This window comes from Diadema setosum, chromosome 11 (genome assembly GCF_964275005.1).
Source record: "Diadema setosum chromosome 11, eeDiaSeto1, whole genome shotgun sequence".
Taxonomy (NCBI): Eukaryota; Metazoa; Echinodermata; class Echinoidea; order Diadematoida; family Diadematidae; genus Diadema; species Diadema setosum.
Genome location: NC_092695.1, coordinates 8,282,289 through 8,300,145, shown reverse-complemented (window position 1 = coordinate 8,300,145; position 17,857 = coordinate 8,282,289). Strand labels below are relative to the sequence as shown.

The 17,857-nt window shown below is 37.9% G+C and overlaps 1 protein-coding gene across 1 annotated transcript in view; it reads left to right on the top strand.

Moving 5' to 3' along the window:
- The first annotated feature begins 13,360 nt into the window (after positions 1 to 13,360).
- Positions 13,361 to 17,857, top strand: part of LOC140234713 (uncharacterized) — a 19,373-nt gene continuing 14,876 nt past the window's right edge. Inside the window, exons 1-4 of the mRNA XM_072314746.1 lie at positions 13,361 to 13,708; positions 15,447 to 16,087; positions 16,583 to 16,800; positions 17,578 to 17,746. Coding sequence (XP_072170847.1) covers positions 13,369 to 13,708; positions 15,447 to 16,087; positions 16,583 to 16,800; positions 17,578 to 17,746 — 1,368 coding nt within the window. The 5' untranslated portion in view covers positions 13,361 to 13,368. The remainder of the gene's footprint in view (positions 13,709 to 15,446; positions 16,088 to 16,582; positions 16,801 to 17,577; positions 17,747 to 17,857) is intronic.

Genomic DNA, 17,857 nt, shown 5'->3' with positions numbered 1-17,857 from the left:
AGATGTGCAAAAAATCTTGTGTCAGTGTGGAAAATGTGTTGCCATGGTAACAGTATATTTTGCATGAAAATGATACAGTAATGTGAATTCAACTAAACCCCTCACCCTTTTAGCATTTAGCTTGAAATTTGGCACATATGACGGCTATGATATAGGGCCTTTAGTTGTGCAAACTTCATTTTTTTTTCTTAATGTCCAACACTGTGTTGCCATGGTTACACAATTTTTAGTAAAATTAAAAACCATAGAAATCGTCAGTTTATTTATCTTGCTCACTCAGTTTTTGAGCACTTGATTTGAGAGGTGGAACAGTGCATTGCCATGGTAATTTTTTTCTTTATTAAAAAGTAAGAAAAAATAATCCTGGTTGAGCTAATTCCCTCAGTTGTGGGTGGGGGTATATTAATCACAATGAGTGATAATTCTAGTTAAAAATTCAGATTGCATCACTTCAACATAGTGCTTTGTTACGAGATATGACATCAAAGTAATTAAGAAACTAGTGGTCCATCTCACTTGAACAGTCTCTTGAGATGGTTCCCTGTCATCAGTTGAGATGGATTCTTAAATATCAATAGATTAAGCAGGAATTTGTATATTCTTTTGTCAAACATTTTGTCTACCAAAATGCAGTATGGAAATGTACTTATGTAAATCCATTTCAGACAATCGATATTCAAGGAATTTTAGAAGTAAGTTTAGAATGTTAATTGTTATTTGAGCTTCTTAATGTTTTAAGGTGAATTTACTTCAGAGTTTACATAGATCTTGCTCCCTACTGTTGTATGTAATACAGTTTGGATTCAATTGTAAATTTTCTCTACGGAATAGTGGAAAAATTAGGAAAGTCTGGTAAGAAATAAGGAAATGTAACACGTTTTCAGAAAACATGAATATGCAAATACATGCAGGTGAAAAGTGTAAAAATATTTTGAAGGAATGACATCATCAATTCCCTCATTTGGACGTTCATAAAGACTGGACAAGATCTGTTTTCTGGAAATGTGTGAAATTGAAAAGAGGCATATCTTCCTTATTTCGTAGCTGATTTTCATAGTCTTTACACCATTCTGTGTAGGGAAATTTCTTCTCTTGATTACACTAATTTTGGCCTTTACTTCCCTCTTGATTAAATTTATACTATGCATCATTCCAAAAAATCAAATAATTCCTTAAATTGCATGCATGGGACGTACAAATCGTGTAAATCTAAACGTCAACTTAATGGAGGCTGTATTGTTTATTACACAGCATCATTTCTAAAATTTAAGTTATTAGAATTCATTATGATATAATCTTATATTTGTTCATAGTTTCCATCTTACGACTTAACGATGCTCACCAGGGAAAGAAATACATAAAATGAAAGTGAATCGAGTCGTATGGAGTCATCTTGCAAGATTTAAAAAAAAAAACGTGAAAAAAGTAATCTATTTGGCAATGAAGGTTCCAGTCGTCTAGTAACTTGTTTACAGAACACAGTGAAAAAAGCATCAGTAACATGAATGTGAAGATGTGACCATCTGAGACTATTGCAAAATATGCTCTGTTTTCATCATGTCGTATTTCATTTTTTCTGGAGCCTACATGTGTATGACAATCATCTCTATATTTTGTAACTTATCGATGTTTGTGAAAAATGCATCAGTTTGATTTTGTTAAAATAAATAGACCGTTACATGTGAAGAAAGTGCATCAACTGGCTGTCATTTTCAGTAGTCTGATTTTAAATCCATGATGGATTTATTTGAAATAAATCCAAGGAAGGCTTAAAATAAGTCTTTTGTCGTTTAAATCCAAGCTGGATTTATTCTAAAAACAAGTCTAAGAAAGATTTAAATGTAATCTAATAAGACTTAAAAAATAAATCCTATAGACTTGAAATTTAAGTCGAACATAGACTTAAATTTTTAAATCCTAGCTAAGACTTACTTTTAAGTCCTAAGGTTCTGTCCGTATCTACAGTCCGCTAGGACTTAAAGAAATAAATCCTTAGGACTTAAAAATAAATCCTAGAAATTAAGAGAGTAAAGATTAGAGCCGAATAATAATTCATAAAATCATCGCAATCCCGTTGAAGTTTGAGGAAACGATAGGCGCAAAAGAATCATGATTTTGGCCGTGTCGTGTATCTTTTAAGAACGCATTTACGAAATGCGAAGAGTTTATCGGGGAAAAATAAAGGACACATTTTCAACCCCTTTTGGCGCGTCCGAAGTCATACATGAAATCATCGCAATCCCGCTGATATTTCAGGGCCCCGTTTTATCAAAAGATAAAATCGATTTTAAATTTCCTTACTACACAGGCTGCCATAGACTTACAGTTGAAATCAACTATATAATCAATTTTAACTCTTCATAAAACAGGGCCCAGGTCAAATAGATGCAAAAAGGATCGTGAATTCGGCCGTGTCGTATACCTTTCAAGAACGCATGTACGGAATGCGAAAAAATTATGGGGAGAAAAATAAAGAACGCATTTTCAACCATTCTAGCTGGTGCGTGCATCACAAATGATTACATCAGAAGTAATTCATGAAATTGCCACAATTCGGCTGATATTTGATGTAGAAATAGGCGATAAAAGGATCGTGAATTCAGCCGTGTCGTATACGCATGTACGAAATGCGAAGAGATTATTGGGAGAAAAATACAGGACACATTTTCAACCCCTTTTGGCCCGTGCATCATAAAGATTACAGCCCAATAATAATTCATGAAATCATCACAATCCCGTCGAAGTTTGAGGAAACAATAGGCGCAAAAAGAATCATGATTTTTGGCCGTGTCGTATATCTTTTAAGCACGCATTTACGAAATGCGAAGAGTTTATCCGGGAAAAATAAAGGACACATTTTCAACCCATTTTGGCGCGTTATCATAAAAGATTACAGCCAAAGTTATTCATAAAATCATCGCAATCCCGCTGATATTTTAGGTAGAAATAGGCGCTAAAATTATCGTGAATTCGGCCGTGACTTATAGGCATGTACGCAATGCGAAGTGATTATTGGGTGAAAAATACAGGACACATTTTCAAACCCTTTTGGCCCGTGCATCATAAAGATTACAGCCGAATAATAATTCATGAAATCATCGCAATCCCGTTGAAGTTTGAGGAAACAATAGGCGCAAAAAGAATCATGATTTTTGGCCGTGTCATATATCTTTTAAGCACGCATTTACGAAATGCGAAGAGTTTATCCGGGAAAATAAAGGACACATTTTCAACCCATTTTGGCGCGTTATCATAAAAGATTACAGCCGAAGTTATTCATAAAATCATCGCAGTCCCGCTGATATTTTAGGTAGAAATAGGCGCTAAAAGGATCGTGAATTCTACCGTGACGTATAGGCATGTACGCAATGCGAAGTGATTATTGGGTGAAAATACAAACCATGTAGGACACATTTTCAAACCCTTTTGGCCCGTGCATCATAAAGATTAGAGCCGAATAATAATTCATAAAATCATCGCAATCCCGTTGAAGTTTGAGGAAACGATAGGCGCAAAAGAATCATGATTTTTGGCTGTGTCGTGTATCTTTTAAGAACGCATTTACGAAATGCGAAGAGTTTATCGGGGAAAAATAAAGGACACATTTCCAATCCCTTTTGGCGCGTGTATCATAAAAGATTGCATCCGAAGTCATACATGAAATCATCGCAATCCCGCTGATATTTCAGGTAGAAATAGACGCAAAAAGGATCGTGAATTCGGCCTTGTCGTATATCTTTCAAGAACGCATGTACGGAATGCGAAGAAATTATGGGGAGAAAAATAAAGAACGCATTTTTAACCATTCCAGCTGGTGCGTGCATCACAAAAGATTACATCAGAAGTAATTCATGAAATTGCCACAATTCGGCTGATATTTAATGTAGAAATAGGCGATAAAAGGATCGTGAATTCAGCCGTGTCGTATACGCATGTACGAAATGCGAAGAGATTATTGGGAGAAAAATACAGGACACATTTTCAACCCCTTTTGGCCCGTGCATCATAAAGATTACAGCCGAATAATAATTCATGAAATCATCGCAATCCCGTTAAGTTTGAGGAAACAATAGGCGCAAAAAGAATCATGATTTTTGGCCGTGTCGTATATCTTTTAAGCACGCATTTACGAAATGCGAAGAGTTTATCCGGGAAAAATAAAGGACACATTTTCAACCCATTTTGGCGCGTTATCATAAAAGATTACAGCCGAAGTTATTCATAAAATCATCGCAATCCCGCTGATATTTTAGGTAGAAATAGGCGCAAAAAGGATCGTGAATTCTGCCGTGTCGTATACCTTTCAAGAACGCATGTACGGAATGCGAAGAGATTATGGGGAGAAAAATAAAGAACGCATTTTCAACCATTCTCGCCGGTGCGTGCATCAGAAAAGTTACATCCGAAGTAATTCATGAAATTGCCACAATTCCGCTGATATTTGAGGTAGAAATAGGCGCAAAAAGTATCATGAATTTGGCCATGTGGTGCATCTTTTTAAGAACGCACTTACGAAATTCGAAGAGTTTATCGGGAAAAATAAAGGACACATTTTCAACCTTTTTTGGCGCTTTCATCATAAAAGATTACAGCCGAAGTAATTTATGAAATCGTCACAATCCCGCTGATATTTGAGGTAGAAATAGGCGCAAAAAGTATCATGAATTCGGCCATGTGGTGCATCTTGTTTTTAAGAACGCTCTTACGAAATTCGAAGAGTTTATCGGGAAAAATAAAGGACACATTTTCAGCCTCTTTTGGCGCTTGCATCTGAAAATATTACAGCCGAAGTAATTTATGAAATCGTCACAATCCCACTAATATTTGAGGTGGAAATCCGGGCGCAAAAAGGATTGCGAATTCGGCCCTGCATGTCGTGTACCTTTCAAGAACGCATGCACAATGCGAATAGATTATCGGGAGAAAAATAAAGAACCCCTTGAAGCGCGTGCATCAGAAAATATCACAGCTAAAATAATTCATTAAATCGTTGCAATCCAACTGACCACCAAGAGCAGGTTACGCAGCAAGTTCGTGCGCCGATGTTTAGAAAAAGTCACAAACGCATTTGATACAATCTGATTTTGTTCATTATCATTTTACACTGTAATTCACAAACAAACATTCTATTTTTTCCTATCTTTTTTAAAAATTTCTTGTGCAATATATAATGCAAGTTTAAAAAAAATATTAATCTGTAAAATGTACATGGTTAAGGGGGTACGTCCATAAAAAACAAGAAAATAAGTTTGTAAGTCATTTAATGTTTTTTTTAGGTTGTTGTTATTGACCGGTAAATTTTCTGTTCGGACCGGTAAAAAATGGTAAAACGGGGCATTTACCGGTCCGACAGAGACAGGTTGGACCGGCAGAAAAAATGGGTTAGTGTGCAGCCCTGAAATATATCTGCTATACCTTGTAATAAAAAAAATTCTATTAGCCTACAAAAAGTGAACAAAACTGTCAAGTCCGTTACGCAATATTTCAAACTATTAAAAAAGAATGAACACTAAAACTACTATAAAATAGGACTTTACGAGTAAAGCGTGACCTAAAGGTTTAATCAAGACCAAAACAAGCTGCATCTTATCCAAAAATTCACAGGAATTTTCATAACGGTAAGTAGATCAAAATGCCTTGTCCATTAAGTGTCATGTCCGTTACGCTCGCAAAAAATGCAATTTCTCGACAACCACTTGATAAATTTCAATGAAATTTTCTGTGTATGTTACATATTATATACTTAAATGTGTCTGATAAACTCAATTAGAATTTTTTGGAGACTGCAAATTTCACTGTGTGATGGTTTGAATTACAAAAAAAAAATTGTCTGAATGTCATGTCCGTAACGCTGAAATTGACCACATACATACAACTACAGAGGTTCAGAAGAACTTGCCCTCTTCTCCACAGTCCTTTGAATGGATGTTGAATATATTGTACGGTACATACAACAATTTCCAATTCTGCTCTACATGATCAAATCGTGTACTGAACTAAACTGTATTAATAGCACACTTGACAGTTTTTTGTATCTTGCCATGATGGCTTCACAGGTCTGCCATGTAATTGTGGCATGTAAGCATGTAGTTTCAAAGTCCAACTTACATCCTATTCCTGGCCCAAATATTTACATTTATAAGCTGTATACTTCCGTCAGTAAGTAGTTCCCTTGTGGTTTCAACTGAAATTAAGCACTGAGTATCATAAGAAACCCAGGATTGTGTATATGAACATATAGTTGCTCCGCGTATTGGCAGTACGAGAAATAGCATTAATAATATGCTATTATATATATACGTGTTATTTATAGCATTATTATTGCTATACTATATTTGTTTGTTTGTTTTTTGGGCAGGGGGATTAAATTTGCAATGGACTGTATTAGATGATTAGATATAATGATTCTGTCGTTTTATATTTCCTGAGATCATTTCAACATGTCACATATTTTGGGTTATCAATGGAGTCAGGAAGATTAAAAAATTATTACTGAAGAACCTTTCTGAGTAGGGACAAGAATGTGATATTGGGCGTGGGATAATAGGCTTTATAAAGTTTTGCTGGCTTCTTTTTAAAACTGCAAGTATAAAGACTTTGACAGTGCATAAACGGCTGTTATCCAGTCAGCTGTCTGAAAGAATAGATGGGAAAATTTCATAATGGGAATGATTGTTTTAAAAAGCAGTACAGAAAATAAACTAATTATTGCTATAATCATAATCCCCACCATCAATATCACTATCATTACCATATAAGATATGTTAGAATTAAAAGGGAAATGCTACAGCTGTATGTGTACACTAGAGTCTACACTGTACTTATTTCGAGAAAAATTATAAGAACCTGTGAATTCTCTGTGTTATTGCTCCAGATGAATCATGGAGCTAGGTTTATACTTTGCATTTATTGCAGTGCAATGGATGACTGAAACGGACCTACCAGTACTCACATACAGGGTTATGATTAGCTACTTTTTTGTACCATTATAAAAAACGTGCACAATATACAGCTTATATACTATGCCCCTATGTACCCTCTGTAGTCTTGCTGCAAATATTTTCTTTTGCATTACTATAACTGCATGTGTAGGGCAAGAGCATTATGGAAATAAAGTGTCTGGGTCATAGCTGAATTCATGTTTCCATGCCTTCTCTAAATTTGATTTGAAGGAGTTTACACTGTTGCGATTGATGGCTTCCAGCGGTAGGCTGTTCCAAAGGTTGACTATATGGGAAAAATCCCTCATTTTTTATTTGTTATTTTTTTTTTTTATGCGAGCAAGATGGAGCTGCAACGCAGTCTCACTGACATTGCAAACATATATTTTTTAGATTGCAGCAAACCTAAACCAAACATTTGAATGCCTAGCTCAGTGAAAACAAGACTAGGAGCAAGCATGTCATTTATAAGAAACAATTACTACACTTAAACATCAGTCAACTAACATGGTATCAAATGTCACATTAATTAATGTGCATCAAAATAGTGGCTTTGGACATACAAAAATGTAGATCTACAATGCACCACATCATTGTGATACATGTAAAAAGTGTGGGGCATAATTTTCACATATCCCCTTGCTTTAACCCGTTGAAGACAGACTGATTTTGCTACAACACACATTTTCCATAGACACCTGCCTGAGTATACTTGGGACTCGTCCTCAATGGGTTAAAAAAGAAACATTTCTTCCTTGGCTTTGATTCACACAATTTTGTATGAAAAAAAACCCCACAAACAACCAACCAACCAAACAAACACAAAGACAAAAACAAAAACCTACGTCCTATGCTGTTTGTTATACAATGACCTCCCCGAGCAGATAACTTTCAGTTTCTCAGTGTTTATCTGTTTCCTGATGAAACAAAAATCTTCAAGCATGTAATTCCAATAGTGATACTGCTTCTTTGCTGAAAGATCTTGAATGTCTCATTTCCTGCTCAAATAAGTGGCTTCTTAGGTTCCATCCTAGAAAAATGCTGTGTCCTTACAGTTGGTAATTAATCAAGACAAGCAGCATGATTATACTATGAATATTGCAAATGTTGTACATAATCTCTTACATGTAGCTTCATGTAAGGACTTGGGAGTTGTGGTTGATTCTACACTCAATTTGATCAGCATTTCCAGGCACAAATTAATAAAGTAAATACTGCATACGCTATAATTTTCGCGTACATAAATTTTCGCGAATTGCCGCTGTCACACATTTTCGCGAGTGGTTAAATTCGCGATTGGGGGACCAGGGAAAATATGAAGTGGCAAAGAAAGTGTGAATTTTCAACTTGTTACTAGGCCACTAGCAAATACAGTGTAAGAGTGATACTAGTTATACACTGCATGAAAAAAACTTACCAAACTCTGCGAACTAGTAAGTTAGAATTCAACATTTATGATTTTTGAAGTCCATGGTTAAGTCCATTGCGCTAGATTTCTGACGAGTGGTACGAGGGGTACGAGTAAATTCAGCGGCAACCAGCTGCTGGAGCGTACGAAGCCCCGGCCCCTAAAGTTGTTAAGACGTAGCGGCATGCAAACGCAAGAGCTAGTACTAGTACATGTAATCAAGGGTGACACGCCGCGCATTTGTAACGTTGTGGCTTAATGGATTGGCTCTCTACAGTATTTGTAAGTAGACGTGGACGTGCTATATGTACATAAACAAGCTTAGCCAGTATGGTCTGTTCGGTAAGCCGTGACATGGTACACTAGTACTGAAATGTTCGTATCATCAAGGCAAGGGATTCATTTTGGAAGGTAATATTTTCGCGTGTTGTTGATTTCGCGAATGGCTCCCGACTCGCGAAATTTGCGAAAATAAAACCACCGCGAAATATATAGCGTATACAGTAGATTGATGAATTTAATATTTAAGAAGAACATTTATAAGGACGATACACTACTAGTAAGCTCTAGTAAGACCTCACTTAGAATACGCCCATGCAGTATGGAGTCCTTGATTAAAAAAACAAAACAAAACAAAACAAAAAACAACATATTAGCTTCAGAAAATGTTCACAGGAGAGCCAAAAAACTGGTGCCTGAGATAAGAACTCTGTCTTATGAACAGAGGTTGATTCATGTTGGACTCCCAAATTTGGCTTTACTGCTGGGTGAGAGGTGATATTATTGAAGCATTTTAAATTATTTAATAAATATGATCAAAAGATAGTGCCTGATTTAGGTCTGATAACAAAATGCACAAGAGGACATGGCAAAAAGGTGCATATTTTTAGATCATGTACCCCTACGAGAAAAAAAAATAATTGTTCTAATGTTACATGCATATGTATGTATTAGGAAACCCTGGAATAGTTTATAGCAAAAAACTTAATAAATGCAGCCAGTATCTACAGCCTTCTTTGAAATTGGTTTCAAGATAAGTTTTGGAGTGATGAACCGATCAAGTTTAAGTTTGATGCCACCTGGTCATGACCCAGCTTACTTCAAGAAGGAACAAATCTGGATCTGAATATAGAGGTTTAAAGCCTGCATTCAGAATCAGCCATAGGTTGGTAGGTAGATAGGTTAAAAGAGATCTGCTGGGATACCTGATCAGGTGACTGGCTTTATTTAGGCCAGATTGAGATATTCTCTCAGAACTTTATTTAAAATTAGACCACTGTACATCTACATTATATTCATTTCACATTTTCATTGTTCATGCAGCTATGGAAATACAAGTTACAAGTAGAGCCTAGACTACAAAGGACTAGTAGAGTAATACTATTGTAAGATTTGTGTACTGTTAAAGTGGATATTTTTGCACGATTTTTTTTTGCGCTTGGCGGGGTAAGCAGAGTTTCGCAAAATCAAGACTTCAGCTAGTGGAGCATATGGGAAGCAAAAATAGTGCTTTTGTTTTTGCGCTAGTTTCTGGTTGCGCAAAACGTGCGAAAATATCAACACCGGAAAAAATCCCACTTTTACAGTATCTTAATGTTTTACTTTCAAAGCCATGCACAGCTCGTTTGGTTCCAGATGGAACGTTGAGGAGTATCTCGAAGAAGAAGAAGCTTAGCTTGCTATGCCAAATGCTGAAATGGCTGGAGTCTAAAGACAACACGTGTCACATTTGTTGCAATGTGCCAACAAAAACATCGAAAGTAGAGTGTAGTTAATTTATAGTACATGCAAAAATATTCCTAACAAACTATAAGACATTTAAACCACGGCATTTACAAGAAAATATTACAAACATGACAATCAATCTGCCCAACTAACAATACAACATAGTCATAGGTGTTATAAATTCAGTGCGATGCCGATGCGATGGGCTCCAACAAAAAATAGTGTCTGATGAACCAAAATAACCTCAGCTCTGCTCTTCGATTTCTGGGAAAATTTCTTCACATTCCTCTGCCATACATTCACAGTGCACTTTTGAGACTAAATTAGATGTTCTATTCCAATACATTACAGCATCTTACCGTGTTTCCTGATGTTGACGGTCGACTGTAGCTGTATTGTGAATGATGTGGACGTCCGCGCGTCAAGAGTCGAGGCTCAGCCCAGGAGAGGGCTCCCACGGCTCGGCCGGGCTAGGTCGAGGTGCTTCTGCGTTGATGCGACCCGCCCGGGAGATCGCGCGACAGAGAAGGGTTCATCCCGAAAACAGATCAGCCATGGAAGACACACCTCTTGCGATCAAGGACTTGCACGACTTTGAATTCTGAAAGAGACTATTTCAGCCTCATTTGCAGACCTAAGTCTTGCAAGCTCATGATCTACTCCCGATCTGGGCTTCACAACCCTGTCCGTCAAAACCGAAATGATAACGAATCACGATCAAAACACGAAAATATACTTCCTCCGCTCGATCGATCTCACTTTGTAGCTGCACAAATGCTATGATACGCCAAGCAGCGCAAGATCATTTTATTTAATCGTTATTCGACTGATCGCTCATACCATTAATTCGATCTACTGTGAGGATCAACAAAAATGAATGTTCAAGTATAATCAAGGATGGATGGAATCGAAATATAACATTGTTTGAAACAACATCAAAATCATCATCATCAACAACAACAACAACAACAACAACAACAACAACAACAACAACAACAAAACAACTGATGAATGAATACCACTAAAAAGTATTTGGGTGGCAGTAACTATTGTATGTGATAATATCGTAAAAAATAATGCGGTATATGGATTGTGATTTATGTTTGGAAATGCACCATGCAGAGTGTAAAGATTATGGAATTGATGTAAGGATCTTGTATATTTGTTTTTACAGTTTGTTTCATTTGATGAAGAATAAAATATTCGGAAAAAAACCTACTAATAAAGCTTATGCTAAGGTCTTGCATAGTATAGAACCTGCACAGGGATTGGTCAGGTGATTTCTCGTCACAAGCGCACTGTCACAGATGGACGATGACCAAATTTATAGACCTTTAGAAAAGTTGTTGATGCGCCACCGAGGAGGGACTTTTACAAAATATGCGTACTGTCGCAGATTAGGGGATGTTACAAGACAGAAACATAGGGAGGTGGGAATTAAGATTGACAATATCAAACTTGAGCAGGTGTCAGCCTGGAATTTTGCAATTTCATCTTTTTGATTGGCCATATTTTCCTGTAATTCCTATAAAAATTCCACTCTCTTCAGTTATTGTTACATACGGTACAAAAACATATTAGGACCCTATGGTCTACTGGTAAGTATAAATAGACTTGCTCTCAAAATGTGCAGACTTTGTTATTGATTTTATCTCCAAAGTCAATGTGTTGTTGCAATTATTTGTATTTTTTGCCACTATATTTTTTTTCGTTCAGTTGATTGGGTATTTCATATCTAAAGAAAAAAGACAATGGGTAAATTACGAAGTAAACCGTCAACGGAAATCAACCATGCAGCCAACTTTTGGGCATGAGTCGCATGTCATTTTATTGAAGACATGGCGTTGATATGATAATGATTGTATTTATGCTATAGGCTGGCTGAGTTGTGGATGTTAACATTATACACAAGAGTCTTTATAGATCTTTCCCGTCTATAAGAGCTTATAAGCGGGGGTGGGGGGGGGGGGATGGGAGCTGAGCTAGTTTCGACTCGGAAAGAGTTTTCAGTTGTTAATTCAGATCAGGAGCAGCGGAACTTTAAGGGAAAAGAAAGACCGATGATTAACTTGTTAGTCAATGGCTAAAAATCATCCAATTTGCATGCATTTTATAAAGAATAACCATTTTATCCGTTATAATTAAAGCCATACATAATTAGGTCCGATTTTGATGTCGAAACCATTTTGTTTGAGTTTACTCCCGACCGCTCACAAACATTTTAGGGCCAACCATGCTTTTGGCCATTTCTGAGGTATACACAATATGATGTTGCTGTAAGTTTTCAGTCATAGTGACATTTTATTCTGTCCGAATGAGAACAAGCCTGATTTAAAGGGATCGTATAGTTTTGGTTGAGACCTAACTTCAGGTTTCTAACATTTTTTGTTTTTGTTTTTGTGAGATACTGAGAAACCCGGTGTTGAACTATAGGAAATATGAAAGAGCGTGTAATTCCAAGAAGAATGAAAAGTTTATTTGATGAAAATTTGTTCTGAAATGGTTTAGATACCCAAAACAGAGCAATCCAAATAAATGGTGGGATCCATCTTTTATTACGATTGCTTTGTTTTACTTTGTTTTTAGATGTCTCAGCCATGCCAAAACCGATTTTCACCAATTAAACTTTAATTTCCTCTTAGAATGGTATGCTCTGTATACTATTTCATAAGTATTTTTTTGGTATCTCACATAAAGTCAAAAGCCCAATCCTCACCTCACCCAATACTATAATCATCCCTGTGCACCTGTCTTGTTTGCAAATTAACTGGGTCGTGCATGCGCTTCTATAGGGTGGGGCAAAGGGCTACTTCAAAGCCGCGTTCGGCTGCTCCTATGATCGCAGGGAGAAGGTGCAGTAGTTTTGATTGTTTGTTTATTTTTTCTTTGTTTGTTTATTTGTTTTTCTCTTTCGGTCACCTTTTTTTTAGACCAAAAAAAAAAAGGGGGGGGGGCTGATCTTTCTAAAGACCAAAAGTCATCGACTCATTGATTCACGTCGTTGTTATTTTTTCATTAGTAATCTGTCAGGGGTAATATGAAGTGCCAACTGTGCACCTAAATTATTACACTCAAAACATCGCTTTTGCTACACTGCCATGACTCACGTGCAAAATGAATGAACTGCCGCAGGTGACCGCACTCGACTCGCTCGCGCTCGCCGTGCACTTGCCTGTCTAGCTTTCTTAGCTCTCTGTGCATTAGTGTCCACGGCTCAGCTGACACGCATGGATGTGAAGCGATCGAAGGCAGGTCTGAACCTGACGGTGACTGACATGGCATGAAAACAACAAGATGCCAAAACGCGCTGTAAAGAAACGTTCCGTGGAACAATCTACCAAAATTACACAATTTCTCACGACTAAACCGAGTGGAGATGAGCAGATTCAAGAAGGTCGAGGCAAAGAGGCCCAAACATTGTCAGGCGCGAACGACGTGGACGTTGCAAAGCCGGTCTTGAGTTCGTCGATGATGTCCAGCAGGACGATGAATCCAGGCGAGGGCAAACATGCGTCGACATCATCAAAATTTACGAGCTCCATACCTTTACTTCAAGAGAAATTACAGAGCATCTTCAAACACACTGGATTCAAATCGGGCCTTCAGAAGAAGGCTTCGGAAGAGGTGTACAAAGGTATAAAAACATTTGAATTGGATTGTTGAAATTTTTATTTGACATTTGCAGTCACTAACCGTTTGTCCCGTCAGCATGGTCAGAGAGTTGTCTAAGTTATAATCAGGGAGGTGCTAGAGAAGGAGAGCCAACTACTGTCATGACTGTAAGGAACTGGAATTCCCTGTCGTCAGAAATTGTTTCAGCGCCATCTGTGGGATCATTTCGAAACCGTCTAACGCCAGTAACGGTTGATCACAGTGGCTAGTTTTTTTGTTTGCTTGTTTTTTTTTTTCGTCAAATTTTCTATGTGCTTGTAAATATCTGTAAATAAATTGTATTATAATGTAAATAGCACCAGTCTGCAAGAATCTTCAGTCTACTGAAGGAGGCAGACTTAATCAGAAGAAGAAGAAGAACTACTGCTCTCCTTTGAAGTCATGCGCAGCACCGCCGAGCAAGTTGTGCGTTCAATTACAGGTGTTACCCATGTGCTTTGACAAAAGAGAGCATCAATAATCGGGACTAGCGCTCTCACATCTAGAAATACTTGCTCCTACTGCATTTCGCTCTTGTGATGGCAACAATGAATTTGTGTACCTTGTTTTGAATTGGAGCAGCGAATCAAAATGCTGTGTAAAACTCACAATTTTAACAGCAAATAGTTTAAAAACACGCTGGAACACACTTTAGCGGAGTACTTTATTTGAAAGATCAAACTATCCCTTATTAAAAGATAGAAAATTAACATGCAGAAATGTGCGCATTATAGAAAAATATTAGGTTTTTAAGAGGGCCTAATTTTCATTTCATTTCGATTTGCGAATTACGAAGGAACTAGAAATACATGTTTATAATATTGAATTCTTTCCTAAACTATTCTAAATCATTTCGAGTATTTCATTTAAAATTTTGCGGTAAAATAAAGCTTGTAATTCAACTAAAGGTGAAATGCGTTCTTCGTCTCCGAACTTTGTCTTGCAACTACAGCGGTGCCGAGCATGACTTCAAAGCATAGTGGAATGCTAGACATCCCATTGTAACGCCTTGAACCCAAACATGTGTTTGTATGAATTACGAAGAGTTGCCACTCCATCTCTGTAACACCTCCCTGGTTATATATTGTTACATTGTATCAAGTATGAGAAGAAATTTGTTGAGCATGAGAAGTAACGTTAGTATTTCATTGCTTAAAGCTTACTGAATGAAACATCAAATTGGATGTACCTTAACTTCAGGAGTAAATTCTCTGTCGAGTGTCGATGACCAGGAAACACTGAAGTATCATAATATTCATTGATATGAAAGAAATCTTAAGTGCTGTATTAAAGGGGGATGGACAGTTGATCGATTGTGTAGACCGTCTAGATTGATGGATTACCATAGACCAGGGAGGTGGGAAGTCCCACCTCTCTGCATTAAGTGCATAGACGTCTAGAGACTATCTAGATGTGAAAATTGATTGCAAGAGACGGAAATGTAATGCCCAAAAGGTAAACTTGTGTGCTGAGTCGGCATATTAAGGTAAAAAAAGAACACTTTCCATAATCCTGGTGTCAATATCAGTCAATATGTGTGTCATGACACAAACCCTTGAAGGGCATTCAGGTGGATGGAGATACAGAATAAATGTGATCTGGATGTGGGAGTAGTCTAAAGTCATTTTGATGGGTACTGGTACAGAAAATATAGTGTGATACACATAAAACAACAAAAATAATCTGTTGATTAAAAGTTGATTTTTTTTTGCCAACAACAGGACAGAGAGATGTCTTCATCTCCATGCCAACGGGAGCTGGTAAGTCTCTGTGCTACCAGCTGCCTGCAACCTGCAAGAAAGGCATCACCCTTGTCCTGTCCCCACTCATTGCCCTCATCGAAGATCAGCTTACACACCTGGACAAGCTGGGCATCAGGGCAGAGAGTCTCAACTCCAAGATTCCGGCGGCCCAGCGCAAGCTCGTCCTGGCCGACCTCTACAGCAAGAAACCAAAGATCAAGATGCTGTACATCACTCCGGAGACTGCGACCAGCGACAACTTCAAGGCTCTCATGAAGAATTTGGACAGCAGGGGACATTTGGGCAGTTTTATAGTGGATGAGGCACACTGCGTCTCTCAGTGGGGCCACGACTTCCGCCCCTCCTACCTGAAACTTGGTAACCTTCACCGCATGTTCCCCAAAGTACCCTGTGTTGCGCTGACAGCCACAGCTACGGACATGGTGAGGAAGGACATCCTGCAGCAGCTCAGCATGGAAGGGCGGGTTGCAGAGTTCAAGGCTAGCTGCTTCAGAGCCAACCTCTTCTATGATGTCATCTTCAAGGATGTCCTCGAAGATCCCATAGACCACCTGAAAGACTTTGGCCTCCGTGTGCTCGAAAAGGATGAGAAACTAGGGGTGAGAAAAGTTGACCATTTTTTCACTATACGTACCACTATAAGATGATATTTCATTTTATTCCTTTTCATCAATCTTTATCAAACATCAAACATACGAGCTTACGACAGATAAACACTTATGCTTTTTTTTTGTTTTGTTTTTCAATATCTTGCAGGAGCTAGAAACTGCATGATGCAAACTTGCTCATCCGGTTATTTGCTTGTAGCAATTTTAACAAGTATTTGGGTAGACATACATGTATCTCTTCTTCATGAGCAGTGTTGTTTTGGTTTCTGTAAAGAATCCATTTCCATTTGTATTCTGCCACCAACAAACATTGTTGTTCAACTCATATTGCTGAAAGATTCACAAACTGAACCATATAATTTTGCAAAGAATGACTTTATGCTGCTATTGTGCCAAGTAACAAATATAGTGAGATATATAATACCTAAGTTCAGTTCAGTTGTTGGACTAGCTGTAAATCAGTATAAATTTTCAAAACATTGTCAGAATACTTCAGGCTGTGGAATCGTTTACTGCCGGACAAGAGATGCCTGTGTGACAGTGGCAGCAAGCCTCTCACGTCGTGGACTGACAGCCAAGGCATACCACGGCGGCATGAAGGGTGCGGACAGGACCTCTGTGCAGGAGGAATGGATGAGTGGAAAGATCAAAGTCATTGTGGCCACCATCAGCTTTGGCATGGGAGTAGACAAGGCAACGGTCAGGTGAATGTATGATCCACTTTGGAGTCAGCTCATGTGCACATGGATACAAATTAATGTTCTTTTTTCTCAGTTGGTTAGGCACTTACTCTACTCATTTTTCAAAGCAAAATGCATAAGCTTGCTGGACATAAGAGCTTATGAAATGTATTGATCTTGTTTAAACAAAGGCTAACTTCCTTTGGCCCAGGTGACCAGAATGGTCTGTCAGTCAACACCTGGGAAAGCAATCATTTTATTATTTTGCGTTGAATTTGATATTGCCAAATACCACTTTTGCTGTCAGGTGGTTTTGCTGGCAAGCACCATTTATATTACTTGAATAATCATTACATACTAGATGCGTATCTCATTAGATTTAAAACCAACATGCCTGTTGGTCTGAATGACCTTTTTCTGCTCCATACGCAAAGTGGAACCTCAAACTGGCTCATTGTCTCCCTTCTTGTAGTATTGAACAAATTAAGATGTTGCTTCCTGAAGATAGTAGCATCACATTTATTCGATACTTAGCACACCTGATTCCCATGGGCAGTGAGTGAATGATTTTACTTAGAAGTGGCAGGTCAAGAGAGACAGCTAGAGAAATGACAGTGAAAATATGTCAAAGGAATATGTACCAAGAATAAGAAGATGCATTTTACAGGGAATCTTGATTGTCAATGTTTTGTGGTTTCACCATGTTGCAATGATCATACCAAGTGGTGCAACACACAATGGATAGGTCAGGCAGTTACTTGAATTGTTGAATTGACTTTGAATCTACTTTTATTGTCCAAGGTTTGTGGCCCACTTCAACATTCCCAAATCGATGGCTGGATACTACCAGGAGTCCGGACGGGCAGGGAGGGACGGGAATCAGTCAAGATGTCGTCTCTACTACTCCAGACAAGAAAGAAATCAAGTGGCCTTTTTTATCACACAGGAGATAGCCTGTGCCAAGAGCAAGGTAAGCCTTACAAAGAAAACAAAAAAGAGTTGTTGATGTGGTTCAGTGGTTGAGACCACAGACTGTCAATCACAAGGTCCCAGGTTCAAGTCCCCTGGCTGCAGCTGTTGT